This window comes from Monodon monoceros, unplaced genomic scaffold, assembly GCF_005190385.1.
Source record: "Monodon monoceros isolate NGI ecotype Baffin Bay Population unplaced genomic scaffold, NGI_Narwhal_1 Super_Scaffold_15, whole genome shotgun sequence".
In the NCBI taxonomy this organism is placed as follows: Eukaryota; Metazoa; Chordata; class Mammalia; order Artiodactyla; family Monodontidae; genus Monodon; species Monodon monoceros.
In genome coordinates, this window is record NW_021703771.1 from 39,577,920 (window position 1) to 39,605,866 (window position 27,947).

Consider the following 27,947-nt stretch of genomic DNA (forward strand, 5'->3'; position numbering starts at 1 on the left):
TGAGCAGAAACCAAGGCTCTAGACTGAGAGCTGGGGAGGGAGGAAGGGGTACTGTCTTTTGTGGCGACACCTGCCGGGAGTAGATATTCTGTCCCACCGAATTGGGAGAAGGGTGTAGAAGGGAAACAAATTATGTTTCGTATGTCACAGACTTCCTGTTCTTTCCAAGATCTAGTAGATTTTCTTGAATAAATGTTTCTCCACTTGCTGTATGCCATTAGGAGAATTTCCAGAAACTTTCAATATTTTGTTTTGTTTTTATAATTTTTACCAGTTGTGGTTGTTTCACTGGGGAGAGGCTCTGCTGAGCTCCTCACGTGAACCGGTTCAGAAGTGTTCCCCTCCCTCTGCCCGCAACCAACAAGAGAGTTAGTTTTAACTCCCAAAGCAAAAGTTCTGGGAGCCAGAACATTTTTAACCAAGACTGTGTGGTAACTAGTGTGTTGCTGAGAACTTAGTGCTACTGAACATTAATACATATGGTCTTTCTTTAATCAGGTTGTTTAGAGCAATATTTTTAATATAAATATTTCTAGAGAATAATTCTAAGGCAACCAAAAATTTGTATGGCTGTAAATCATAGAAATAATAAAGTAGGAAATGTGTCAAAAGTCTTTTGCCTTTTAAACATGTATCTAAAAGCATTACTAAGTTTAGGAAATGTATTTATCTTTCTTTTTTTGTTGTGTAGGTTTTGTCAGGTTTTTAGAAGGCTATTATATTGTGTTAATAACCAAAAGGAGGAAGATGGCAGATATTGGAGGTCATGCAATATATAAGATTGAAGATACAAATATGATCTATATACCCAATGATTCTGTACGTATTACTCATCCTGATGAAGCTAGGTATGTACTGGTGGTAACTGCTATTTTTTTTACCTGGTACACCAATTAGAAAATAAAACAGTCAAAAGATTATAAATGTTATGTTAAAATGTAAAATACTGGCTCACAATGCTACAGCTTTTGTTCAAGCGCTGTTAAAAACCCTCCATTAAAACAGTTGATTTGGGCAAGGATCAACAATGGCTCCTAAAACCATTAGGTGAGAGGTTATTATTGAGGAACAGATATTCACTCAGTCTCAACATACCATACTCCATAACTATCTTTATTATTTACAAAGAGAAAAAAATGACAAACATACTTACCAAATGATCAAACTTAGCATCACCAATAATGAGACAAAACTGACATTATTTGCCTCTTAACGTGAAGCAATGGGAAGGACACCCACTACCTGTGTAGTTTTCTTACTAAAAATATTTAACTTAAATCTAAGCATGAGGAAATAATCAGATAAATCCATATTGTGGGACTTTCTGTAAGACACTGGCCTGGACCCTCCAAAAATGTCAATGTCGTGCAACACAGGAAGAGCCAGAGGGTTGTTCTAGAGTTTAGAATAGACATGACAAAGTGCAACACTTGAATTTCTGTTAGATCCAGGATTAAAACATGTGCGTGCATGCTCATGTACACGTGCGTGCGCGCACACACACACACAGCTATAAAGGACTGTACTGGAACGGTTTGTATATGGACTATATACTAGGGAATATTGGATCAGTATTAAATTTTGGGTGTATAATGATATTGTGGTTACTCAGGAGATTGTCCTTGTTCATAATAGATATATAATAAGATATTTAGGACTGAGGTTTCATCATGTCTGCTACTTACTGTAAATGGTTTAGAAAAATAAAATGTACATGTATATTTAAAGAGAGAGAATGTATGTGTGTATAAATGTATAACGAGAAATGTTCAACAGTGAATTCAGGTGAAGGATATACTTCTGTTTATTACACTATTTTTTCCCCCAATTTTTCTATGGATTTGAAACCTTTAAAAAGTTTTGGGGGGAAATTACTGGAACCTTGGGCATGTGGGGAAAGACTATTAATAAATTAATAAAATGATAGAGAAAAGACTATAATTGGTTTATTTTAATATTATAAAGGTTAAAATGGAACAAAGTTAGGCATGCTTGTAAGTTTTTAGGGAAGGTAACAGTTTAGATTTTAATTACACTCAGTACTTTCATAGTGTTGTTCTAGATACATGAACTGGAATTTAAAGGTGGTGTGGCTCTCTTGTTTAAGACCCTCTTAGATAGTGGTTTTCTGGACCTTTGTGGCATTGTCTTTGGTATTTGGAAGTGGAGTATTTAAAACATAATTTGTTTACACAGGGGTAAGGGATAAGTAGAGTTTACCGGATAGAGCGGACTTTTGTCTTATACTAACTGAAAAAAATTATGTCTCTTACAGCTTATAGGCAGGCATAGTATATTGAATAAAAGTGAATCAGAGAGGAATCTAAAAAAATGATACAAATGAACTTATTTAGAAGACAGAAACAGACTCACAGACATAAGAAACAAATTTACCAGAGGGGAAGGGGGGGTGATAAATTAGGAATTTGGGATTAACAGATACACACTACTATATATAAAATAGATAAAAAACAAGGACCTACTGTATAGCACAGGGAACTATATTCAATATCTTGTAGTAACCTATAATGGAAAAGAATCTGAGAGAGTATATATATACATATATGTGTGTGTATATATAAATAACTGAATCACTTTGCTGTAGACTTGAAACATTGTAAATCAACAATACTTCAATAAAAAATAAATTAATTTAAAAAAGTGAATCAGATAGGCCAGTGCATATAAATCCAAGGGATGGGGAAAAATTAAAGAGGTTTATATTATTTATAAGCCTCATCTTTACGATTCTTTAGCTGAGAATAGTAAAACAAATTACGTTCTTCTATACAGTGATATGACTATCTTTAAAGAATGAACTTGTGATTAATATTGTATAGTAAATGGAATAATCCAGAATAAGATACAATTATTTTAATAGCTTGTTATAGGTGGACTTACACTATTACTGGATAGGTAAACTTTTACCATACTCACAAAACTATGTAATCCAATAATGCATTTAAGTAAAAATGTTTGGTATGATATTAGGAAATAAAGTACTGTAAAACATTTCATACAAAATGATAAGTAGAGGTTACCCCTCTAATGTGTGGTTGTATCAACATTATAAAATTTGCTAGAGCAATTCACCATGTTAAAATATTGTTGGGAAAAATTATGATTATCTTAATATATGTAGAAAATTTATTTGAGGGAATTCCCTGGCTGTCCGGTGGTTAGGACTCCGCGCTTTCACTGCCGAGGGCACAGGTTCGATTCCTGGTTGGGGAACTAAGATCCCGCAAGCCGCACGGCGTGGCCAAAAAATATGTGTGTGTGTGTGTTTATATTTATATATATATTTTTCATATATATATATATATATATATATGACAAATTCAATACCCATTTGTGATCAGTGTCTTTAAAAGGTTGAAATGAATATGAAAAAGTGTTAACATTAATTAATCCTGAGTGGTAGATACATGGACATTTTATTCTGCACTTTTTTTTTCAGTTTAAAAAAACTTTGCAGCTTAAAATTATGGTGACCCACAAACATTTGTGCTTGTTTTTGTTCCTCCACTCTCTCCAACCTCAAAGCATATTGTGAAAACAAGAACAGTATTTACTTCTGTCTTGCCCAAAGTCTAAGCGCCCTATGTATGTAAGGGCTTGACTTTCCCTCTCTGGCATAATCAGTGATGAGGAAACGGTCAAACTAAAGTTAAGGGTCTCAAGTGATGATCAGGATACTTAGAAATTGCTCCAGATGAAATCTCTTCTCCAGTTATGGATTGAATTTCTCAGTTTCAATGAGTGTATTTACAAATATAAATGTATATATATGTATATGTTAAGCTATGAACAAATAATGGTGTTGTGTGAATGCAATATGCTTTGGGGTTTTTTGGTCATTTTTTTCCCCAGTTTTATTGAGATAAAATTGACATACATCACTGTGTTAGTTTAAGGTGTTCAGCATAATGGTTTGACTTAGATATAATATACTGTGAAATGATTACTGCAGTAGGTTTAGTTAGCATCTGTCATCTCATATAGATACAATAAAAAGAAAAAGAAAAAAAGAAAATTTCTTTCCTTGTTATGAGGACTCAGGATCTACTCTCTTAACTTTCATGTATATCATATAGCAGTGGTAACTATAGTCATCAGGTTGTTAACTATAGTCATCATTTTTTTTTTTAGGTATCTACGAATATTTCAAAATGTGGACCTGTCCAGCAATTTTTACTTTAGGTATGTTTGAGCTGAATTTTGCTCTTACCATTCTCTTAAATGTTTATATAATTTTCCATAGGGTAAAAACAGAATCAGTAGTACTTCAGTTATTCTTTTTTTTAAAATAGCCAAAGTTTTTCATCTAAAATAGTGCAAATACAAGTATTTCCTCCTTTTAAAAATCTGATATTTGAAATTTTGAATGGATAAATTGTAATTATTCTCACTATAAAAATCATCTTTATTAGGATTTTAAGGAAATATTCTTATTTTTTAGTTTTGAACTACAAAAATGAAATCTTCATTCAGTCTATATACAGAGTTGTAACAGTTTCACAGTTTTCAATTTAACAATCTAGCAAAATTAGGTAAAAAATTCAAAATAGGAAGAACTGTTGAAATACCAGCATACCGCTATTGGCACTGTAAATTACTAACTTTCCTTTAGAGGAACATACATTAAGTATATATGAAAATATGCCTGAAGGTAATAAATCAGGAGAGAAAATATTAATCCTTACTTGTAAAGGGACATTAATAGCTTCTCTATTTATCATGGCCCAAACAAGCAAACCAACCAACACAGGGACAACACAAATATCGATAATTGAAAAATAAGCAAGCAAATTATAGCAGAGCATCATGATAAAATATTATACCACTGATGATGTGACCAATATGTAGGCCAGGTAAATAGAATTTTCCATGTAGCCAAATAACTTTCTATCAGCTATAATGTCCAAACTCAAAAGTAGAACATAAAATAGCATATAGCAATAAGGACTTGAGTCATGGGACTAGAAGAGGACCCAGAGTGTTGTAGCCATTGGTGTTACATACTTTTGGGGTACTTTGCATTATTTTAAATTTATTTTTAAACTGTTAATATAGTTAACCATTTCTTTATGAAATAAAGAAAAACTTGTCTACTGTGTAGAGTGGATTATGTCTTCATTGATGTGAAACCAAAGACAGTTAATTAATTTAGCAATAGTATAGTGAAGGGCTCCTAAAGAAATAATTTTTGCTTCCACCAATGTTTATTGAAAGTATATTTCCATTGTATTTGTTTCCATCATTTGCTTTTCAGCATTTATTGCTTAATTATGTTTATAGTCTCTGTGAGTTATTACTGAAGCTCAGTGGTACTGTTAGAAATGGTCTTCTCCTGATTCACCGTTTTCAGCTTCGTCTGCATCCCCATACTGAGTTCTGAACAAGTCATTCCATAAGTAAAAATATGAGGTTAAAGACTTCTGGAAAGGTTATACTGCATTGTTATGATTCAGCTAGAATAAAGCAGGAAGAATTGATTGTTAAAAGTAAAAGCCCAGGGCTTCCCTGGTGGCGCAGTGGTTGAGAGTCTGCCTGCCGATGCAGGGGACACGGGTTCGTGCCCCAGTCCTGGAAGATCCCACATGCCGCGGAGCGGCTGGGTCCGTGAGCCATGGCCGCTGAGCCTGCACGTCCGGAGCCTGTGCTCCGCAACGGGAGAGGCCACAACAGTGAGAGGCCCGCGTACCACAAAAAAAAAAAAAAAAAAAAGTAAAAGCCCAACTTCTCTCCACCCCCCAGCTTTATTGAGATATTATTGACATATGTAAGTTTAAGTTGTACAATGTGATGATTGATACATGTATAGATACATGTATATATTGCAAAATGATTACCACAATGAGGTTAGTTAACACCTTCATCCCATCACACAGTTGTGATTGTGTGTGTGTGTGTGTGTGTGTGTGTGTGCGTGTAGTGATAACATTTAAGATTTACTCCCTTAACAAATTTCAAGTATATAATTCAGTATTGTTAATTATAGTTACCATGCTCTGTACATTAGATATCCAGATCTTATTTATCTTATGGCTAAGAGTTTGTACCCTTTGACCAACATTTCTCTATTCCTCCCCCTGCCACTGGCAACTACTATTCTACTCTCTCGTTCTATAAATTCAGCTTTTTAAGATTCCACATGTAAGTGAGAACATAGTCTTTGTCTTTGTTTGTCTAACTTATTTCACTCAGCATAATGCCCTCCAGGTCCATCCATGTTGTTGCAAAAGGCAAGATTTCCTTTTTTATGGCCGAATGATACCCCATTATTTATATATGCCACATTTTCTTTATCCATTTATCTGTTAATGGACTCAGGTTGTTCTATGTCTTGGCTGTTGTCATTAATTCTGCAGTGGGCGTGGGGGAGCAGATACCTCTTTTGAGATAGTGATCTCATTTCCTTTGGATATATACCCAGAAATGGGATTGCTGGATCATATGGTAGTTTATTTTTAATTTTTCAAAAATTTATTTATTTTTATTTATTGATTGATTTTGGCTGCGTTGGGTCTTCGTTGCTGTGCGCGGCCTTTTCTCTGGTTGCCGCGAGCGGGGGCTGCTCTTTGTTGCGGTGCGTGGGCTTCGCACTGCAGTGGCTTCTCTTGTTCCAGAGCACAGGCTCTAGGCGTGCAGGCTTCTGTAGTTGTGGCACGGGGCTCAGCAGTTGTGGCTCACGGGCTCTAGAGCGCAGGCTCGGTAGTTGTGGCACACGGGCTTAGTTGCTCCGCAGCATATGGGATCTTCCTGGACCAGGGCTTGAACCCGTGTACCCGGCATTTGCAGGCGGATTCCCAACCACTGAGCCACCAGGGAAGCCCTATTTTTAATTTTTTGAGGAACCTTCATTCTGTTTTCCATAGTGGCTGCACCAATTTCCATTCCCACCAGCAGTGCAAAAGGTTATCTTTTCTCTACATCCTTGCCAACCCTTACTGTTTCTTTGTTTGTTTTATAATAGCCATTCTAATAGGTATGAGGTAATATCTCATTGTGGTTTTGATTTGCATTTCTCTACTGTGATGTTGAGCAACTTTTCATGCACTTGTTGGCCATTTGTATGTCTTCTTTGGAAAAATGTCTACTCTTTTGCCCATTTTAAAATTGGATTATTTGTATGTTTGCTGTTGAGTTGTATGAGTTCCTTATGTATCTTGGCTATTAACCCCTTAATAGTTAGATGGTTTGCAAATATTTTCTTCCATAAGTTGCCTTTTTATTTTGCTGACTCTCTTTTTCTGTGCAGAAGCTTTTTAGTTTGAAGCTTTTTAGTTTGTTTATTTTTGCTTTTGTTGCTTGCTCTTTTGGTGTCATATTCAAAAAACATCTTTGTCAAGAACAGTGTCAAGGAAATTTTCTCCTATGTTTTCTTTTAGTAGTTTTATAGTTTTGGGTCTTACATTTAAGGCTTTAATCCATTTTGAGTTAATTTTTTGTGAGTGGTGTAATGCAGGGGTCCAATTTCATTCTTCTGCTGGTGGTTGTCCAGTTTTCCCAGCACCATTTATTGAAGAGACTATCGTTTCTCCATTAGTCTTTTTGGCTCCCTTGTCAAATATTAGTTGACTATATAGGAGTGGGTTTATTTCTGGGTTCTCTATTCCATTGGTCTAGGTGTCTTTTTTATGTCAGTAACACACTGTTTTGAATGCTATAGCTTGGCAGTAAGGTTTGAAATCAGGAAGTTTGATGCCTCCAGCTTTGTCCTTCTTTCTTAAGATTGCTTTGGCTGTTAGGAGTCTTTTGTAGTTCCATACAAATTTTAGAATTGTTTTTTTTCTATTCCTGTGGAAAATGTCATTGGCATTTTGATAGGGATTGTACTGAATCTGTAGATGCCTTTGGGTAGTATGGACATTTAAACAATATTAATTCTTCTGTTCCATGAACACTGGATATCTTTCCATTTATTTGTGTCTTATTTTTTTCATCCATGTCTTATAATTTTTAGTGTACAGATCTCTTACCTCCTTCGTTAAATTTATTCCTAAGTATTTTTTATGCTCTTGTAAATGCGATCGAAAAACCAACTTTTAAAAAAATTTAATTAATTTATTTTTGGCTGTGTTGGGTCTTCGTTTCTGTGCGTGGGCTTTCTCTAGTTGCGGCGAGCAGGGGCCACCCTTCATCGTGGTGCGCGGGCCTCTCTTGTGCAGCACAAGCTCCAGACGCGCAGGCTCAGTAGTTGTGGCTCACGGGCCTAGTTGCTCCGCGGCATGTGGGATCCTCCCAGACCAGGGCTCGAACCCGTGTCCCCCACATTGGCAGGCAGACTCTCAACCACTGCACCACCAGGGAAACCCCAAAACCAACTTTCTAATACAGATTTTACCCCTGTGAGATTAGATGCTAGTAAAACTAATGGCTCTATCAAGCAAATGTGGTAAAATTTAATTTCACAGATGAAATAAATCAATTTCAGACAAATAAATAGTAAATCAATAATTTGATAATAAATTGAGGAAGAAATAATTAAAATATGTATGTGAGTCTCCAGACAAAATTGTAACCATCTTAAAATATGACTAAAATACTTTCAAATTTGTGTAAACCTAAAGAATTCTAGATACTGTCTGAAATTCTGTGCTAAAAATATATAGCTAGAGATACTTATAAAAATTGTTAATTTTGTGCAAATTTTGTTTGCACAGACTGTTACAATTTTTTGGATGACTATTATGCTTTTCAAACATATTTTACCATGATGGCTTATGTTATTTGCTTATTCTTGTTTTATTAGTAAGTCAGTTATGGTACCACCAGTAATAATTAATAGAATTCTTTTCATTCATAGGTAAACTAGAGTACAGACCATGTACTGTTGCAGTGGATATTGTAACATTTTTAGTACTTCATTCAGATACATATGAGAGTGTGACCCCTTTGTGCAAGGCCCTGAAGTTAGATTAATTTCAGCGTGAAGCAAAAAATGCACACTGCAAATCAATTAATGTGGGTTACTCACATTGTATTGTATATTTCTAGTTATGCAAATGCCTAAGTCATGCAGTGATTTTTTAATTTCCAATTATATTCATGGTTTACTGTGTTTTAATGTGCTTATTTGTACAGCATTGCTTCCAAGGAAACTAACAGGTGCTAAGTAATTTAGTTCATAGGTTTTAATTCCTTCTGGGAGCCAAGACTATGAAATATGTTTTGCTTTTCTAATTCTCATTAAGTTTCAGTTCTTTTCTCAGTTACAGCTATGATTTGTCCCGCTCACTTCAATATAATCTCACTGTCTTGCGTATGCCCCTGGAGATGTTAAAGTCAGAAACGACCCAGACTCGCCAGGAGAGTTTCGACATCTTTGAAGATGAAGGATTAATTACACAGGGTGGAAGCGGTAGGTGGTTTTCAGCACATCCAGTATATGTTAATGTGGCATCTATGAAACGGCATCTCATTAAATTCACTCACATTTCCCTCATATTTCTCCTTTCCTCTTTGCTCTTTGTCCGTATATCAGGTTGTTTCAGGTATAGGAACTTGACCAATTCATTTTTATAGAGATCATGCATCACCAAATGAATTTCATTTGTGGGCAAGCCAGAAAATTGTATACTGATGTTTTCTAGCAAAATTTCATGCACCTTTTATGGAATACATTCAGTTTAGTCCTTGAATGGAGAATTTTCTTTTTAAATATTGGAGAATACACATCACCACCTTATTTTTCTTCATAGAGACCAATTGTGTATGGGTTGAGTTTTAGAAAACAGTTACCATGGCTTGCCTATTGTATCCTAGACATTTATATGTCATATCTCTAATCCTCATAAAAACTCTGCTCAGTAGGTATAATGCTACTTTGAAAGAAATAAAGGCTAAGTAGGAAACTGAGGCCTAGAGATTAAGATCACAAGGCCAGTGTCTAGAGGAACCATTGCGATAGGTCAAAGGCTGTTCTAACTTTGACTGGTCTCAACTTGCCCCTCTGGTCCCTCACAAGCCCTGCTTCTGTCAAGACCATTGTGGGATTACTGCAGGACGTGTGTGTGACTAGTCTAGGGTGGCCCTGGATATCTGGGACTAACCAGTCACAGAATAGTATTGGTCCCTTTATCCCTGGATTTGGGGGTTGGTCTAGAAATCTAAAGCCAGAGACATTGCTAGAGTTAATGTTGTGAAGGAATTGCTTCAAACTTAAGACTGTTTAACTGAATTGGGCTTACTATGGAAACATAAAAAGTTAGTATTGTCTTTGGGTGGCTTCCTCAGTGCAACTTCTATATAGTGATGGAGATGTGAGTGCAGAGGTAGAATGTAAGTTCCAGAAGGTTTGTCCTTACAGGACACACAGAAAGAGGCTGTACTCTGTTAGCATTTTGCCAAAGGTTCTGGTCCACTCTAAGAAGACTTAGACTGTTACTTAGACTGAATGCCATCTCTGTTATTGCCTTGACTCCTGTTAGTTTATTAGATTGAATATCTCTTGAGCTAAGGCCAAACCCAGTGCACCCTCCCTACCCCAAAACATCTAGATCACGTAAATTTGCCATGGTTCAGACATCTGGATTGTAACCTGTGCCACTAGAGACAGGTGGAGGGTAAAATAATGTGTGCCTGAATATTTGTCACATTTCTTCTAAATATCATACTTAGTAATAGAAAAGCTAAAAGCATTACTAAATTTGCACTATGTCTCATCTCACATCTGAATTTGAATACCTGTTCTGGGATCTGAATTAAGCCTCTGAAAGCTACTTAATTTTTTACTATCTGTCAGGCAGTTCTACTTGATAGATATGAATAACTGTGTATTAGGTTTTTATAGCTGCTATAAGAAATTACCACAAACTCAGTAACTTAAAACTATACAAATTTATTATCTTATGGGAGTCAGAAGTCCAAAAGAGGTCTCAGTGGACTAAAGTTAGAGTGTCAGCAAGGCTGCGTTCCTTTCTTGAGACCCTAGGGAAAAATCCATTTTCTTGTCCTTTTCATCTTCAAAGCCAGCAATGCCCGGCCGAGGGTTTTCCCACATTACATCACTCTGACACACTCCTGTTTCCCCCTTTCACTTAAAATGACCTGTGATTACATTGGGCCCACTTGGACAATCCAGAATAGTCTCCCCATCTTAAGGTCATCTGATTAACAACCTTAATTCCATCTGCAACTTTAATTCCTTCTTGCCATTGTAACATAACATATTCCCAGGTTCTGGTGATTAGGACATAGACATCTTTTCTGTAGGGGAGGGATGCATTATTCTCCTTCTACACAGGGGAAACTGATAGGAAAGAGAGGGTGAGGGTAATAGGTATCGGGGTAGGTAGAAAAGGAAAATAATACATTTTTTAAAAATCTCGAATGTGTCAGGCAGCAAGTTAGTCACTTTGCATATATTATTTTTTTAATCTGAATAATATCTCTGCAGTGAGTAGTACCATCATTTCACAGTTTAGAAAATTGAGGTTCTGAGATGTTACGTAACTTGCCAAAGGTCACAGAGCTGGTAAGTGACAAAGACAGGACTCCAATCCATTATTCATGCTCATTGTAATGTCATTGAAGAGGTAGAGAAGGCTTAGTTTTTATGAATAAAACCAAAGTGTTTGTCATAGTATATAAACACTCTTAACATACATGTTTTGAGAAGAAAAAGAGTATTGACTGCCTCTATCCAGAACTGTTAACGATCTTTTAAGCCATTATCTTTTAAATATACTTGTTTTATTTTGTACTTTATATAAGTTTTGTAAAACTCATTGATGTTTAATAAATTTATTTGGATATCCTGAAATCATGCTTGATGAAATTAGTTTTGTTGTATAGAAAAAGCTTGATATGATAACAGCTACCACTTATGGGAGTATCAGTAAGACATCAGACTTGTTCTGAGCACTTTATGTACATTATCAACTTATCTCATCTTTATAACAATCCCAGGATACAGGCACAAATGAGGAAACGGGCACTGGGAGTAAGTAACCCTCTTGGTCACACCTGTCACCCTGCTGATGAGGCAGAGCTCGGATTTGGACCCAGGCACTCTGACACCAGAGCCATGCTCCCAGCTGCTGTCCTTACTGTCTCTCGGCCTTATTCATGTATTTGTACACGTCTCCTTAATTTCCCAGCTGTTTTCTTCTCTCTTAGGTTAAAAACTCACAAATCAGAAAATGTGTGTTTTCTTTAACTTTGTACAGAATCAGCACAGTGTTCTGGGCAACGAGATGAGTTATATCTACTGAAAACAGCAATGATATTGATCAGGCATTTTGAAATTAAAAACAAAAGTTTAAGAACTTAAAAACGGATGTCAACCAATTTCCTTACCTTTCTGATACCAACTCTTATTTTTCAGGTGTATTTGGGATCTGTAGTGAGCCTTATATGAAGTACGTGTGGAACGGCGAACTTCTGGATATAATTAAAAATACTGTCCATCGTGACTGGCTGCTGTATATTATTCATGGGTTCTGTGGGCAGTCAAGTATCCTTTTTTAAAAAAATTAAGATACATATTGTTAAACTTATGCTGTACCGATTTGTAGAAAGCTATGTATGAATTATAAGATTACAATTGTCTATGCATCCAGCAGATAGATTATAATTACCTATGCATTCCACGTAGTTGAAATACAAACAGGAATGCAGATCTACTGTGTATACAGACAAATAACAAGGAAGAAAACGCTATGTGCATAGGAAGTGATACAGGTAGTAAGTATCATTCTTACCGGAGAGAAGGAGCAGAATCCCTGACAGGTGGGGAGGATGGGGCAGGCTCACAGGAAAAGTTGAACTTGGCCTGGCCTCAGTCAAAAGGCAGGCCTTGGCAATAAGATTGTGGATTGGGGAAGCACCATGAATGTAGAGATGGAAAAGTTCATGGGAGTGTACTTGTGGCTTGTATATATCAATAAAACCCCTGGGAGGTACAGTGTAGTGGGAAGGAGATCGTTTAGGGGGAGTCAGACTGCCAGTCGCCAGATTGCTTTGGTGGTCGGACCAAGGACTTTGGGTTTGGTGCTAGAGCTTTTGAAAGTTTTTTTTCAAGAGGGTAACATACAAATTAGTACTTAGGAAGCTTGAGTGGATAGCTATTTTCAAGGTGGATTAAGTAAAATGAGACTAGAACAAGGGACACTTGTTAGGAAAAGATTGCAGTGGTTCAGGTATAATGTAATGAAGGTCTGGATTAGGGCATAATAGATTAAATAGACATAGGTTGAGCCTTGGGTTAAGCTGATGAGTTCAATTTTATAAATACCTTTTGTCCTTTTATTTAATTTCGCTATGTTGAAACCTCTCAACGTGTGCTATTACGTTATGAGGTTTAGGAAGGCAGTGTCTTCTTTCTAGAAGTGGTGTTTAGGTTTTTCCTGTCCCCTTTTGAGATCATGTAGGGCATTTGTGCACCTAGCCTACTTTCTAGTTGACATTCTTCCTTGTGTTCTAGGTTTTTTAAAAACCTAGAGTGAAAACTTTAAAGGAGTGGTTGTTTTGAGACCATTAAGTGGGTGAATGTGATGAACCAATATTATGCTTTCTTGCATCAGACCTTTTGGGAGGAGTGGAGTCAGGGGGTAGAGCTGGCGAGATTAGCCTTGAAGAGGACCTGTGCTGCCTTCTTGGTGGCAAATGAGGGCAAGGAGAGGCTAGATGAAGACACAGAGGACTTCTGGAATGAAGATGAGTGAGATTTGTGTGCTACACTTGAAATGGCTCATTACTTTATAATCCTTTTCAACCAGTGAGTGGTATTATCTGCTTGATCGTTCACTGAATAGTGAGATTTGGCTCTGAAATACTCTTTCTGCTTCCAAAAGTAAAATCAACCTGTAAAAGCACACAGTTTTCACCACCAAGGACACTAAAAGAAATGTGCTACAGTTTCTAAAGACAGTTTCTAAAAGGTAATTCTAAACTGTTTTGTATTTCTCAAGAGCTAACTCAGGGCCTGGCATATATTAAGTACAATAAATGGGTTTTTTTAAAGTAGTGAATAGCACCATAGATTATAATTTTAAAGCTCGTTCGTTGAAATGTTGACTCCAGTCTCCCACTTATCAAGCATTTAATGAATTCTGGAAGTCTGTATGAGATAAAAGTCATTGCTATTTACTGAACGTTTGCTATAGGCCAGGCAGTAGTAACCATTACACACATTACCTAACCTAGTCTTCCCAACCACCTAATAAAATTGGTTACGTTTTTTAGTACTTATACCATTTTACAGAAGATGAAATGGAGGCTCAGAAAGTTAAATAAGGTGACATAATTAATAAACGTTATTTTGATTAAACAGTCCCCAGTGTTCAGTTTTGCAGTTAGGTGACAAATTTGGGTGCTCTCACTGTATTATACTAACTCCATTCCCTCAGAGTTATCTATTGCTTCATAATTCAAGCACCCTGTTAAGTGACATTTGCTCACTTTGACAGGTATATGGTCTCTGAAGACTAAGGAAGGTTTAGTTGTACCTGTTTACATCCATACTTGGCTATAAGGAGGGACCACAGGTCTTCCCTTGGCCAATAACCCTACATCTGGTTACCATTTCCTCTGAAGTTCATGGAAACCACTCCTTAGTGGGTTCGTTTTTGCCTTAATACCTGCATAATTGGAAAGAACAGTTAGACCCAGTGTTGTTCCATTCTTGGGTGGAGCTTTTTGGTGTTCTTTAACCTACTGGACAAAGTATATTGGGTGCAATGATTCTCTTGGTTTGGTGTGACAGTCGTGAATGCTAAACAGCTTTAACTTGATTTCCAAGAGCTGTTGATCTATGGACGACCTGTGTATGTCACTTTAATAGCTAGAAGATCCAGTAAGTTCGCTGGGACCCGTTTTCTCAAGAGAGGTGCAAACTGTGAGGTAAGATGGGAAAACAACAACACTGCTGGCGATTTAACTTTTTACATCAGCTTTGCTGGCAGGTGAAGCAAAGTGGAATTTTAGAAAGTGGAATTTCTTAGTTTGGGACATCATCAAGAGAATAATGAATTCTCTAGAGTATCGGAAACTTGTGAGAAATATGACTAATGTACATATATTCTGAAAAATCAACTGTCTTAGAGTTATGCAATACCTTAGGGGGTTATGAAATGTCTAATGTTTTGGAGGATGAGTCATTTCTGTAATATATGAAAAAATGTAGTACATATTTAGTGGAGAGACTAAAATAGCAAAGCACCTCCACCCAAGGAATAATTGGAGGGGAGCACTCATTGGAAATGCATCCTTGATAAGAAGACTGAGTAGAGCAAGGCATGGGAAACCCTTTACCCCCTTCCCTCTGCTTTCGTTTGGCTCAAGACAGACTCCTTCTCTACTCATCCCTAGAAAATAACAACAAATTTATCTGTCCTGCCTTCAGTCATGTAATGTCCTTTGAGTGTTCCATCTCTCTTTGCAACAGACAACTTGAATCTTAGGCAGATGTGTGATTGAGTAGACAGATTGAGCAAGACATTGGATTTTGATCCTGCCTTAAAATAGCAACATTTGTTCTTAAAATTATATCAGCAGTGAACATAGTTATAACTGGTGCTTTAAGAAAAAAGCAGAATTTTGCAACTCTATTTTTTACTTTTGAATATTTCAAGGGTAATTAAGCAGGTACATTATTAATGCCTCTAAAATTATTCTTTGTCATATCATCATATACTTTTATAGGTAAAGCTATCTCAAGATTTTTTTTTCCTGTCCGTCAGGCATCTTTTATTGGAATCTCTTTCTTTTGTCCTTTTATTCCTCCTTGGTCTTCAGAATTGAATTCTTATATTTCACTGGTCTTCCTAACCTCCTGTATAATTTCATGTGATTGGTTTTTTTTCGTCTCCTTCTCTGCCATTTATATCACTCAAGCTGTTCTCTATCTATTACTTGTATTATTAGCTACTTAATTTGATTTTTCCCTTGTCTATTCTCTGCTATTTTTAATTGCTTCCTTTATTGCATTTTAATGATTTTCCTTTTTTTAATATGCACATTGAATGTTGATCAACATTTACCTCTTTTAAAACATTCTAAGACTAGGAATTATATTTTCATTGTGTACTTGAAATTTTTTCCATTAAAAAAATTCTAAGGATATAAAATATTTTTAAATGCACCTTTCTTTCCAGGGTGATGTTGCAAATGAAGTGGAAACGGAACAAATACTCTGCGATGCTTCTGTCATGTCTTTTACTGCAGGAAGTTATTCTTCTTATGTGCAAGTTAGAGGATCAGTTCCCTTATACTGGTCTCAGGACATTTCAACTATGATGCCTAAGCCACCTATTACATGTGCGTGGAACAGTCTTTTTTAATAGTAACTCTTCTTTACCCACATTTAGAGATAGTGAACTACTATCACAGAAATCTCATAAATGCTTGGGTTTTAATGAAGTTTTAGTACTGAAGAGTAGATCATTTAGAAGAAGGACTACTAATATTTTTATGCAATAACTTTTATATATGTATTTTTAATTTTGGCCACTAGTAAATTATTTATATTATAAAATATAAATGTAATTATTTATATTCAGAAATGTAAGAATCATTCAAATTCAATAAATACATGAAGAATGATTGATAAGCTTGAGAGGAATTTGAGACATGAAACTACCAGAAGATTAGTTGAATTGCATTTCTTTAAACATTATAATGCAAAACAAAACACTGTACTTCTTTTATTCTTTCCTTATAGTTTTCATTCTGGTACTTACTCATTTTTTTTGTCCCCCCAGTGGATCAGGCAGATCCATTTGCCCATGTGGCTGCTCTTCACTTTGACCAGATGCTTCAGAGGTTTGGCTCCCCCATCATCATCTTAAATTTAGTGAAGGTATGACGTGCTATCTGTTTGGTTATGAAATTCAGTTACACTGGACAACATGGAGGGGTTTAACAAGCCTGCTTTACCTCTCCCCAGAGGAGAGACTTGTGGATTTATCATGCTATGATGGCTCACGGTGTCTGAACTGTCTGAGCCTCTGTCCTTTGGCCTCTGATTCCATGTGGCCTCTTCCCTGGGTACATGGGAGAATCCGTGGTGTGTTCCCTAGGGAAGAGAGCAATGAGCGTGTAAGTCTCCTGATTTTCTGGGGTGAACTAGGTGCAGGTGAAATTCTGCCTCAGCTTCTAGGACAGCTTGGAGAAGGAAGCATGGAGGTCAAACAGCCACAGCCTAGGCTTGATACAACCACTTCATTGACCATCCACAAGATCTGCTGGGCAAGATAATATGTGGTAGTGGGATCTAAAGACTAGATTCAGAAATTGGGTGTGGTTGTAGTTCAAGGATCAGGTGGACAGAGTGGTGGCCTGGCTTCATAATTCTGTGCTTCCTTGTCAGAGTACACTGGTCAACGTTATCTTGTGTATATGAGTAGGCAGTCAGGTCAAAGGCCGGGGTAGAGGGCAGGGCGACTAGATAAGAAGAAATAAAAGGAATCCAAATCGGAAAAGAAGAAGTAAATCTGTCACTGTTTGCAGATGACATGATACTATACACAGAGGATCCTAAAGATGCTACCAGAAAACTACTAGAGCTAATCAATGAACTTGGTAATGTAGCAGGTTACAAAATTAATGCACAGAAATCTCTTGCATTCTTATACACTAATGATGAAAAATCTGAAAGAGAAATTAAGCGAACACTCCCATTTACCATTGCAACAAAAAGAATAAAATACCTAAGAATAAGCCTGCCTAAGGAGACAAGAAACCTATATGCAGAAAACTATAAGACACTGATGAAAGAAATTAAAGATAATACAAACAGATGGAGAGATACCATGTTCTTGGATTGGAAGAATCAACATTGTGAAAATGACTATACTACCCAGAGCAATCTACAGATTCAGTGCAATCCCTATCAAACTACCAATGGCATTTTTCACAGAGCTAGAACAAAAAATTTCACAATTTGTATGGAAACACAGAAGACCCCAAACAGCCAAAGCAATCTTGAGAAGGAAAAATGGAGCTGGAGGAATCAGGCTCCTAGAGTTCAGACTATACTACAAAACTACAGTCATCAAGACAGTATGGTACTGGCACAAAAACAGAAATATAGATCAATGGAACAGGATAGAAAGCCCAGAGATAAACCCATGCACATGTGGTCACCTTATCTTTGATAAAGGAGGCAAGAGTATACAATGGAGTAAAGACAGCCTCTTCAATAAGTGGTGCTGGGAAACCTGGACAGCTACATGTAAAAGAATGAAATTAGAACACTTCCTAACACCATACACAAAAATAAACTCAAAATGGATTCGAGACCTAAATGTAAGGCCAGACACTATCAAACTCTTAGAGGAAAACGTAGGCAGAACATTCTATGACATCAATCACAGCAAGATCCTTTTTGACCCACCTCCTAGAGAAATGGAAATAAAAGCAAAAATAAACAAATGGGACCTAATGAAACTTAAAAGCTTTTGCACAGCAAAGGACACCATAAACAAGATGAAAAGACCACCCTCAGAATGGGAGAAAATATTTGCAAATGAAGCAACTGACAAAGAATTAATCTCTAAAATTTACAAGCATCTCATGTAGCTCAATATCAAAAAAACAAACAACCCAATCCAAAAACGGGCAGAAGACCTAAATAGATATTTCTCCAGAGAAGACATACAGATTGCCAACAAACACATGGAAGAATGCTGAACATCACTAATCATTAGAGAAATGCAAATCAAAACTACAATGAAGTATCACCTCACACCAGTCAGAATGGCCATTATCAAAAAAGCTAGAAACAATAAATGCTGGAGTGGGTGTGGAGAATAGGGAACCCTCTTGCACTGTTGGTGGGAATGTAAATTGATACAGGCACTATGGAGAACAGTATGGAGGTTCCTTAAAAAACTAAAAATAGAACTACCATACGACCCAGCAATCCCACTACTGGGCATATACCCTGAGAAAACCATAATTCACAAAGAGTCATGTACCACAATGTTCATTGCAGCTCTGTTTACAGTAGCCAGGACATGGAAGCACCCTAAGTGTCCATCAACAGATGAATGGATAAAGAAGATGTGGCACATATATACAATGGAATATTACTCAGCCATAAAAAGAAATGAAATTGAGTTATTTGTAGTGAGGTGGATGGACCTAGAGACTGTCATACAGAGTGAAGTAAGTCAGAAAAGGAAAAACATAATACTATATGCTAACACATATACATGGAACCAAAAAAAAAATGGTTCTGAAAAACCTAGGGGCAGGACAGGAATGAAAACACAGACGTAGAGAATGGACTTGAGGACACAGGGAGGGGGAAGGATAAGCTGGGACGAAGTGAGAGAGTGGCACGGACATACATACACTACCAAATGTAAAATAGCTAGTGGGAAACAGCTGCATAGCACAGGGAGATCGGCTCCATGCTTTGTGTCCACCTAGAGGGGTGGGATAGGGAGGGTGAGAGGGAGAGGACGCAAGAGGGAGGAGATATGGGTATGTAAGTATACGTATAGCTGATCACTTTGTTATAAAGCAGAAACTAACACACCATTGTAAAGCAATTATACTCCAGTAAAGATGTTAAAAAAAATCAGAAACCAATAATAAAGTAATACTGAATTTTATATTTTAAAAACAAATCATAGCTGTCTCTGTTGCAACGAAGTGAAATGGAAGAATCTCATTCTGTGGCCAGGAAAACTCTGAGTGTATGAAAAGCAAGGGTTTTGTTATATTATGTTTGTGGCAGTTGGCCGACACACTAGTAGTATCTGAGATTATTCTGAGAAGTTGGTTAGTAAGTATAATTCAATTTAATTAAAAACCAAGTAATCCTATGTCCATTTAGTCCACCATTTGACAAGCAGTTTTGAAGGTTTCCTTTGTGCCAGGGCAATCATAGAAGCAGTGGCTGCCTTCCCAGGGCTACCAGCCTAACAGAGGAGATGGTGAAGTGATGCAGAGGTACCGACACTGGGTTACGATGCTATGAGAGCTTATAAGGGGAAAGAAGTCTTCCCTGAGGAAGCGATGAGTCAGCTCAGCCTGAACGAAGAGGCATTAACAAGGCCAAGAAGAAAGAAAACAGCAGGTACAAAGGCCCTGAGACAGGAGGGGATTTGGTGGATTTAAGGAAGAAAAGGCTTGTCTGGCTGGGTCCCAGAGGATGAGGGAGTTATGCCAGACATGCAGAGCCTTGTAGGGTGTGTTAATGAGTCTGGTCTTTATCCTGACTTTCCAAAACCATTGAAGGTTTTGTATGGCTGAGAGGATGGTGATCAGATTTCTGTTTTGAAAAGATTGTCCTGACCTCAATCTAGAGAATGAATGGATTGGTACAAGGCTAAAGTCTATGTTGGAAGACCACATAGGTGGCTGTTAGAATTATCCAGAAAAGGGTAACTGGCCTAAACTCGGGTGATGTGGTAGAGGTGGAGAGACGTGGACACAGACAGTAGACTTAGTGATGAGCTGGGTCTGATATGAGGGAGAGGGAGATGTCAGGCTTGATTCCTAGGTTTCTGGAGAGTATCAGGTGGATGGATGGTGATGCCATTCACTGAGCCAGGGACCGTGGACTCAGTCTGTGAGGGAAGATGGTGAGTACGGTTTGGATGTGCTGAGGTTTGAGATGGATTGAGTCCTGTCAGAGGAGCTGGCAAGTGAGTGGCCAGTGTGTGAGATAGAAGCTCAGGAGAGAGGTCTGGGCTGAGATGTGATTTTGTGGCTCATGTGTGTCCCAGCAATATTTGAAGACATGGGCATGGAGGTGATGCCCATTTAGAGGGTTCAGAGTGGGAAGAGGGAAGAGCCTCCAGTCTTGTCTTGAGGACCCCTCAGCTCTTAATGTCTAGTTAGAGCAGGCAGAGTCTGTAAAGGAGCCTGGGAAAGAACAGACAGAGAAGTAGGAGGAAAACCAGGTGAGCGCCGTGTTACGACAACTAAGAGAAAGCGTGTTTCATGATGAAGGAAGTAAGCAATCAACAGTGGCAAAGGCTGCTGACAGGTCAAGTAAGATGAAAACAGGAAATATGCTCCTTGTGTTACCAACACTGAGAGCACTGACTGAAGTGGACTGAGCTGTAGGAGGACTTCCCTCGTCCTGGGGAAATGAAGTACCTAACGAGAAATGAAGAAGAGTTGGTGTTTTCATCAGTATGTTGTTTGTTTTTTTTTTTTAAGAGAGCATAATGCTGTGTTTAAAAGCCTGCGGGAAGGATCCATTTGGGATCCTTGAGAGGTATAAAACACAGGAGAGAGAAAGGACGATCAGGGGCATCATGTGCTTCAGAAAGGAGGAAATCTGAAACATGGAGGAATTATTTTAATGGGAGGACAGAGAATAGTAAGGGTACGTGTGTGTGTGTGTGTGTGTGTGTGTGTGTGTGTGTGTGTGTGTTGTGTACGCGTACATGCTCCTCTCTGATAACTTTAACTTCTCCTTAAGGTAAGAGGGACGGTCACCTGCTCAGAGCAGAGGTTTGAGGGTGGTGGAAGTTTCACAGCCTTCATGTATGTGCGAGGGTGGATTGACCAGAGACCTCCAGGTAATGCTAAGGGCTAATTTCAGGTTGGTGATCAGGATTTCTTTCTTTTTTTTTTTTAATTAATTAATTTATTTTTGGCTGCGTTGGGTCTTTGTTGCTGCACGTGGGCTTTCTCTAGTTGCAGTGAGTAGGGGCTACTCTTCATTGTGGTGCGAGGGCTTCTCATTGCAGTGGCTTCTCTTGTTGCGGAGCATGGGCTCCAGGTGCGTGGGCTTCAGTAGTTGCAGCACACGGGCTCAGTAGTTGCGGCTCTCGGGCTCTAGAGCGCAGGCTCAGCAGTTGTGGTGCATGGGCTTAATTGCTCCGCGGCATGTGGGATCTTCCAGGACCAGGGATCGAACCCGTGTCCTCTGCATTGGCAGGCAGATTCTTAACCACTGCGCCACGAGGGAAGTCCCCCAAGATTTCTTAAATTCTGCTATTGCCTGACTTTTCCTGGCAGGGCTTGCGTATGGCTGTGAGCACAGAGGAAGTAGATAATTGGGTTCGTTCAGTTCTGCCAGGCAGGCGTGATGTAGAAAGACAGATAATAGGAGTTTTGGATGTTGGCGGAAGTCTAATTGAAGCAGACCATGAAACCTGAGCTGGAGGAGGGGGAGTCTTGGAGAGGGTGATGAAGAAAGCAGTGCTGTCGGTGGACTGGGGTCCTGGTGAGGTGGGGTGTTTAAAACAAGCCATCTGAAAATACAAGAGGTTCTGGATAAGACATGTTGAAGGCAGAGGAGTTACCTGTGGTGATGACTTGATCTGAGATGTGAGGGTGGGAAGGATGGCTTAGCTAGAGTGGAGGAGGAACAGGTACTGGGAGCCGCCCAGGAGGGGGGCACAGACCGAGATCCAGTTGCGGGGAAAGGACCGTAGAACCAAGTGCGTGGGTTCAGAGGAGCAGGGCGTGTGTGTGTGCCTGTGAGCATGTGGCTCCGGAGGAGGGGAGTGGGCAGGAGGGGCTGGGGACAGTGAGGCAGGAAGCTTTATTTCTTCCTTTGTTGCTCTTTGCTTCATGAAATTATTGCATCCTATCAGGGATTGACTTTGTAAAATAAATCATTCAGGTATTAAATACATCATTTTTTAGACTTTGGTTCACATCAGTTCAGAAGTTTCATTTTCACGTCTCTTCCCCCATCAACTCAGAATAACATACGGCAATAGGTGGATGGTCCACAACCTCAGCCTGATATTGAACAACAGCTATAAGAGACATAATCAAAAAATTCAAAAACGAAAACTCTAGTAATAAGAACCCTCATGAACATTCTTCTAGTAAACTATAAGCCGTAAGAGATTGTTAGTATAGAAATAAATTATTGCTGAAGCACTAAATTACAAGGTTATCGCTAGAACATAAACATCGACCTTAATTAGTGAATTTTCTTCATATTTTACAGAGTCCTTATAGTGTGGTTAAAAGCTATGGTTAAGTGGAAATTCAGTTTATGATGTTTGAAATAATCTATTTCTCTATTAAATATGCAGGTTCAAAATATAATACCAGATACATGTGGCTGTAAAGTGTTCCTGCCCAGATTTCTCAAATGAACATTTATTTCTTAATATTTAAAGGGCAGTCAGTGGATTTTAAAATTGTCCTTGTTTATTGTTTCATTGCCATAAAAATCCTGGCAATAACTAGAAAATTGTTTGGAGATTAAGTTGCTGTTTTGTAGAATAGAAAAAAAATGTTCTGTTGTTTTTGTCATTAGTTATTTTATTCATAGGATAAAAGAAGATGTTTATTCAGTTCACTTAGAACTCCTCATTACTTGTCAAAGAATGTGTGTATGTGTGCGTGTGTGTGTAGCATGATATCAACGGATATTCACTCTTTATTCTGCCTCCGTATGAAGTGTCTAAAGTGGAATACTTTTCTTGATTTCTCTTTTGCCCTGTGTTGTGCACTATCTCCTGCCCTCCCTCCACTCCACCATGTGGAGGTTTGAGACACTGCTTGTCAGACATTTTGGAGCAATCCTTGTACTGTCATTGCTGCTACTGGGGATCAATAGGAAGCCAACCAGGGATCTGATGTCATTGTACATCAGAGGACTTTAATCCAGGGTCCATGGACGGCCATTGGGGGGGTGTCTCTGAACCTTTTGAAACAATCACTTGCATATGTGAAGTTTTCATCTGGTTGTTAAAGGGGTCTGTGACCAAAGAAGGTCGATGAAACAATCCACTAGCTAATCCACTGTGGGCAGACAGTGCATAAAGCAGATTCTTTACATAGAGATGATTGAAAGTTGATGAAATAACCTTATCTCTCCATCTCATTAAATGTCAGATTTGATATAAGAAATTCAAAAACTTTTTGTTTCTCTAGTTGGCTTAAAGTGCTTTTGAGAAAATTATAGGTATACAATTTAATTTTCTCAGATGTAAAAATAAGCTAAATATTTGTTCATCCCAAACTGATTTAATGCTGTTCTTAATCAATTATTATCTAATTCCTCTATACATACAGCTGTGCAAAATAGATACCCTTTTTCTGTTTCCTCAGTGATTATCTAATTAAATTCATGACAGTTGAAAAGTAATCACCATGGTTGAAAACAGTGTAGACCTATTTTGATGCCAGCAATAGTACCTCAGTGCTGTATCCATATTGCTGAATTAATTGTTTTTTGTTTGTTTCTACGTGAAGTCCTGATCAGGATAACAATAAAGTTAATTTTTATTAATCCTTACCATGTGTCATATGCTCTGATAAGAAACTATCATGTTTCATCTCATTTAAACCTCACATTAATCCTTTAAGTGAGATACTACTGTTACCCATTTTACAGATGAAGAAATGGAGGCCAAGGAAAGTTGAGAACCTTGCTCAAGGCCATGTGGCTGGTAAGAGGCAGAGCCAGCACTCCAACCAGAAAGCTGGACACTATGCACCAGCTCCTCTTGAATGGGAGGCAGTATGATATCTAAGGAGCTACAGCAGGCAAGGAGGTGGACAGTCAGGTTTAGTCCCATGAACGCCTCTCAGCTTCAGTTCATCCAGCCACAGTGTAAAAGGGGAAGACGCGGCTGCCTTGGCTACCTCACGAGGATTTTATGAGAGTCAAGTTTAAAAGCCTATGAACGGGACTTCCCTGGTGGCCCAGTGATTAAGAATCCGCTTGCCAGTGCAGGAGACACAGGGTCAAGCCCTGGTCCAGGAAGATCCCACATGCCGCGGAGCAACTAAGCCCACGTCACAATTACTGAGCCTGCACTCTAGAGCCCGTGAGCCACAACTACTGAGCCCGTGTGCTGCAACTGCTGAAGCCCACGCGCCTAGAGCCCATGCTCCGCAACAAGAGAAACCACCGCAATGGGAAGCCCACGCACCGCAATGAAGAGTAGCCCCCGCTCGCCACAACTAGAGAAAGCCCGCGCACAGCAACGAAGACCCAACACAGCCACAAAAAAAAAAAAGCCTATGAAGCCTGCGAAAGCGTTCTACTCTCTGCCAGTTTGGGGATTAGCCATCTAGGCCCAGTTGATTTCTCTCTGGTCCTTAGCTGGCTGGGGTTGGAGGTTCCTTTCTTCTGGTCCTTGGGAAGTTCTCCTTTGCCAAAGTGGAGTGTGGAGTGTGTAGGACAGGCCTGTGTAGGGTGAGCTGGGCTTCTTGGAACTGTAGGAAGTTATGAGGAAGAAATCTGATCTCCTTGAGTCTTTAATGCTCATTATCTGTTGACTGTAATTCAGTGATGCATTTATTTCTTTGCATTATTTTAATTTGAGTAGGTAGGTTTCATTTTTGTATATTTAGCACTTCAGCTTTTTGTCTTAGTGGCAAAGTTATGTTAAAAGTCTGTTCCTCTGATTTAAGGTAGTTAGAACACTGAAAATGTTTAATTTTTGGTAAAGGAACGAGAGAAAAGAAAGCATGAGAGAATTTTGAGTGAAGAACTCGTAGCTGCTGTGACCTACCTCAACCAGTTTTTGCCTCCCGAGCACACGATTATTTATATTCCTTGGGATATGGCCAAGTACACCAAAAGGTGAGCAGATGCTCATACGTCTGGTTATATTTTCCTCTTCTTGTGATGTAAAGTAGCAGGAAGCTGATCTCTCTGGTAAAGTGAATGTTACTTTTTTCATTTCCTTTGTGAACCGGCTTGAGGGGCTGTTTAACTGCTGGTGTATAATTTGAGGGCTTAAATTAGTTGACCAAATTCTTTTTGCCCACCATTTTTACCATTTAGAAATTCTCTTTGAAGTATCTCGTGAGCTCAGAACATCTTTACTCTGCTGCTTTTCCTTAAAGGCATTAGTTTCAATTTTTTCTATTTCATTCTTTCTCCCTGTTTAATCACTTTCTCAGACACCACTTTCAGATTATCTCACGCATGGATGAACCAGTACTAACTCTTGACTGTTTATAGTAAATCCAAACCCCTTAGTGTAATGTTAAAGCCCCATCACCTGGTTGGTTCCAGAATGCATAACTTCTTCTTTATTCCCAGGGCTGTTCTGTTCCTGAAAAGCTAACCTTCATGTTCTGTCCCCAGTGCAGCAGCCAAGGTCCAATTCTGGAACCTTTGTTCCTGTTGTCTCCCCCTGCCCTCCACTGGCTGCTTTCTCACCTCTCTGTCAAGATCTGATTCAAAACTCATCTCATCCAAGGAACTTGCATTCATTTACTAGGGGTCATACAAACATTAGGCTCATATTGAGGTCTCCGTTATTTTTAAATGTCACTGTATTGTTTTGCACTTGACTCATCGTACTTTTTTCTGAATCATTTTAATGTAGTTAGATACATGCACGTGTGCGCACACAGAAACATACACACACACACACACACACACACTTTCCCATAGTATAAGCCTGGTTGCAGGTTGGTGCCATTAGTAGTAATTTATTTTCCAGTGTTTTCTTCCCCTTCCACTGCACTGTGCATTGTGCTCTCTTCACATTTCATGAATCCATATTTAACTGACTGCACTCTTGGGGAGTGAAAGGCTTTGGGAAAAGCTCTTGCAGGGGGATGGCATGTGCCGAGTTTAAGGCTTGCCAATAGTTGCTATCGAGTTACAGGCCCTTCATGTCTCCTTGTGCCAAATCTTGCTAGTTACTGAGTACACATTTGCATTCTAGAAATTAATTCTTACAATGTTCCTATTGAGTACAAACCAGAGATTTAAAAAATTAAATCCCTGAGTATCATTACTTTAGACTTTGCTTTAGATGTGAGAATAAATATGTATTAAGACGTGGGCTCTTCTCACTTCTCTCATTCTTCCTCCTTGCCCTCAGCAAGCTGTGTAATGTTCTGGATCGCCTGAACGTGATTGCAGAAAGTGTGGTGAAGAAAACAGGCTTCTTTGTAAACCGTCCTGATTCATACTGTAGCATTTTGCGGCCAGATGAAAAGTATGTATGGTGTTTTAAAACCTTAAAAGAAATCAAGAATTTTGCTCTTACAGATAAAAAATATTCTAAATATGAGCAGTTTGACTCCTTGGAAGATGGATGACTTTATTCCTTTGGGGAGACAAGACACGCAGCCCATGTGACTGTGGAATGAACGTTCACGATGGCATGCAGCTTCCTCTGTGGGTATATACCCTGAGATGGAAGCCATGGAATCTCTTGCTTCTTAGAATAAACATTACATAAAATATTTCTGTAAAGTAAAATTTTCTGTAATGAATTCTATTCTTCAGTATTAAATAGGAGCAGGAAGATTTTTCTAATAAACCAGTGTATACATTAGTATTTAAACTAACATTTTAATGAAAATGTATCATTGTATTATAGTTGCTCACAAGTCTTTCCTCATTACTACTTTGTGAGCTCCTTCAGATCAAGCAAATGTGCTTTATTTATCTTTTAAGGGACCAATATTATATATTTCCAGTATTTTATTTTCAGTTAGTAAAGTTAACTATAATGGTAAACACACACACACACACACACACACACACAAAGCAAAACCAAAAAACAACCAACTCCTAATGTGTACATCTTTGCAAGTAATCCTTTTGTTATAGTTTGAATTTCGGGGCACCTGTGACCAGGGTCCCCAAGACCACTCCCAGGCTCAGTGATTCACTAGGAGAACTCAAAGGACCCAGCATACTGTTGTTCTCTTGGCTGTGATTTATTACTACCAAACAAAACAAAGCAAGATTAGCCAAGGGAAAAGGCACATGGGATGAAGTCCAGAGGAAATCATGGGCATGCTTCCAGAGTCCTCTCCTGGTAGAGGCACACAGATAGCGCTAATTCTCCCAGCGACTTGTGATGTGTGTGTGAAATGTCGCCAACCAGGGGAGATGATGAAAGACTTGGTGCCAGGGTTTTTATTGGAGGTGGTCCTATAGGCAGCCTCTGCCTGGCAGCTTCCAAAATTTCAGACTCGCAGAAGGAAAGGATGTTCAGCAGCCCATGTTGTTTTTACAGATGGCTTAGGCACATTGAGCCACTCTTGTCTGTTCTGGGAATGGTGGGAACTGAAGTTCCAGACTC

General features: G+C 38.5%; 1 protein-coding gene across 1 annotated transcript in view; it reads left to right on the plus strand.

Moving 5' to 3' along the window:
* The window catches only part of FIG4 (FIG4 phosphoinositide 5-phosphatase), a 137,929-nt gene that overhangs the window by 39,461 nt on the left and 70,521 nt on the right, over nucleotides 1–27,947 (plus strand). The window contains exons 4-12 of the mRNA XM_029223714.1: nucleotides 692–848; nucleotides 4,153–4,203; nucleotides 9,219–9,367; nucleotides 12,335–12,463; nucleotides 14,750–14,850; nucleotides 16,104–16,266; nucleotides 16,710–16,807; nucleotides 25,341–25,474; nucleotides 26,733–26,849. Of these exons, the coding sequence (XP_029079547.1) occupies nucleotides 692–848; nucleotides 4,153–4,203; nucleotides 9,219–9,367; nucleotides 12,335–12,463; nucleotides 14,750–14,850; nucleotides 16,104–16,266; nucleotides 16,710–16,807; nucleotides 25,341–25,474; nucleotides 26,733–26,849 (1,099 nt within the window). The remainder of the gene's footprint in view (nucleotides 1–691; nucleotides 849–4,152; nucleotides 4,204–9,218; nucleotides 9,368–12,334; nucleotides 12,464–14,749; nucleotides 14,851–16,103; nucleotides 16,267–16,709; nucleotides 16,808–25,340; nucleotides 25,475–26,732; nucleotides 26,850–27,947) is intronic.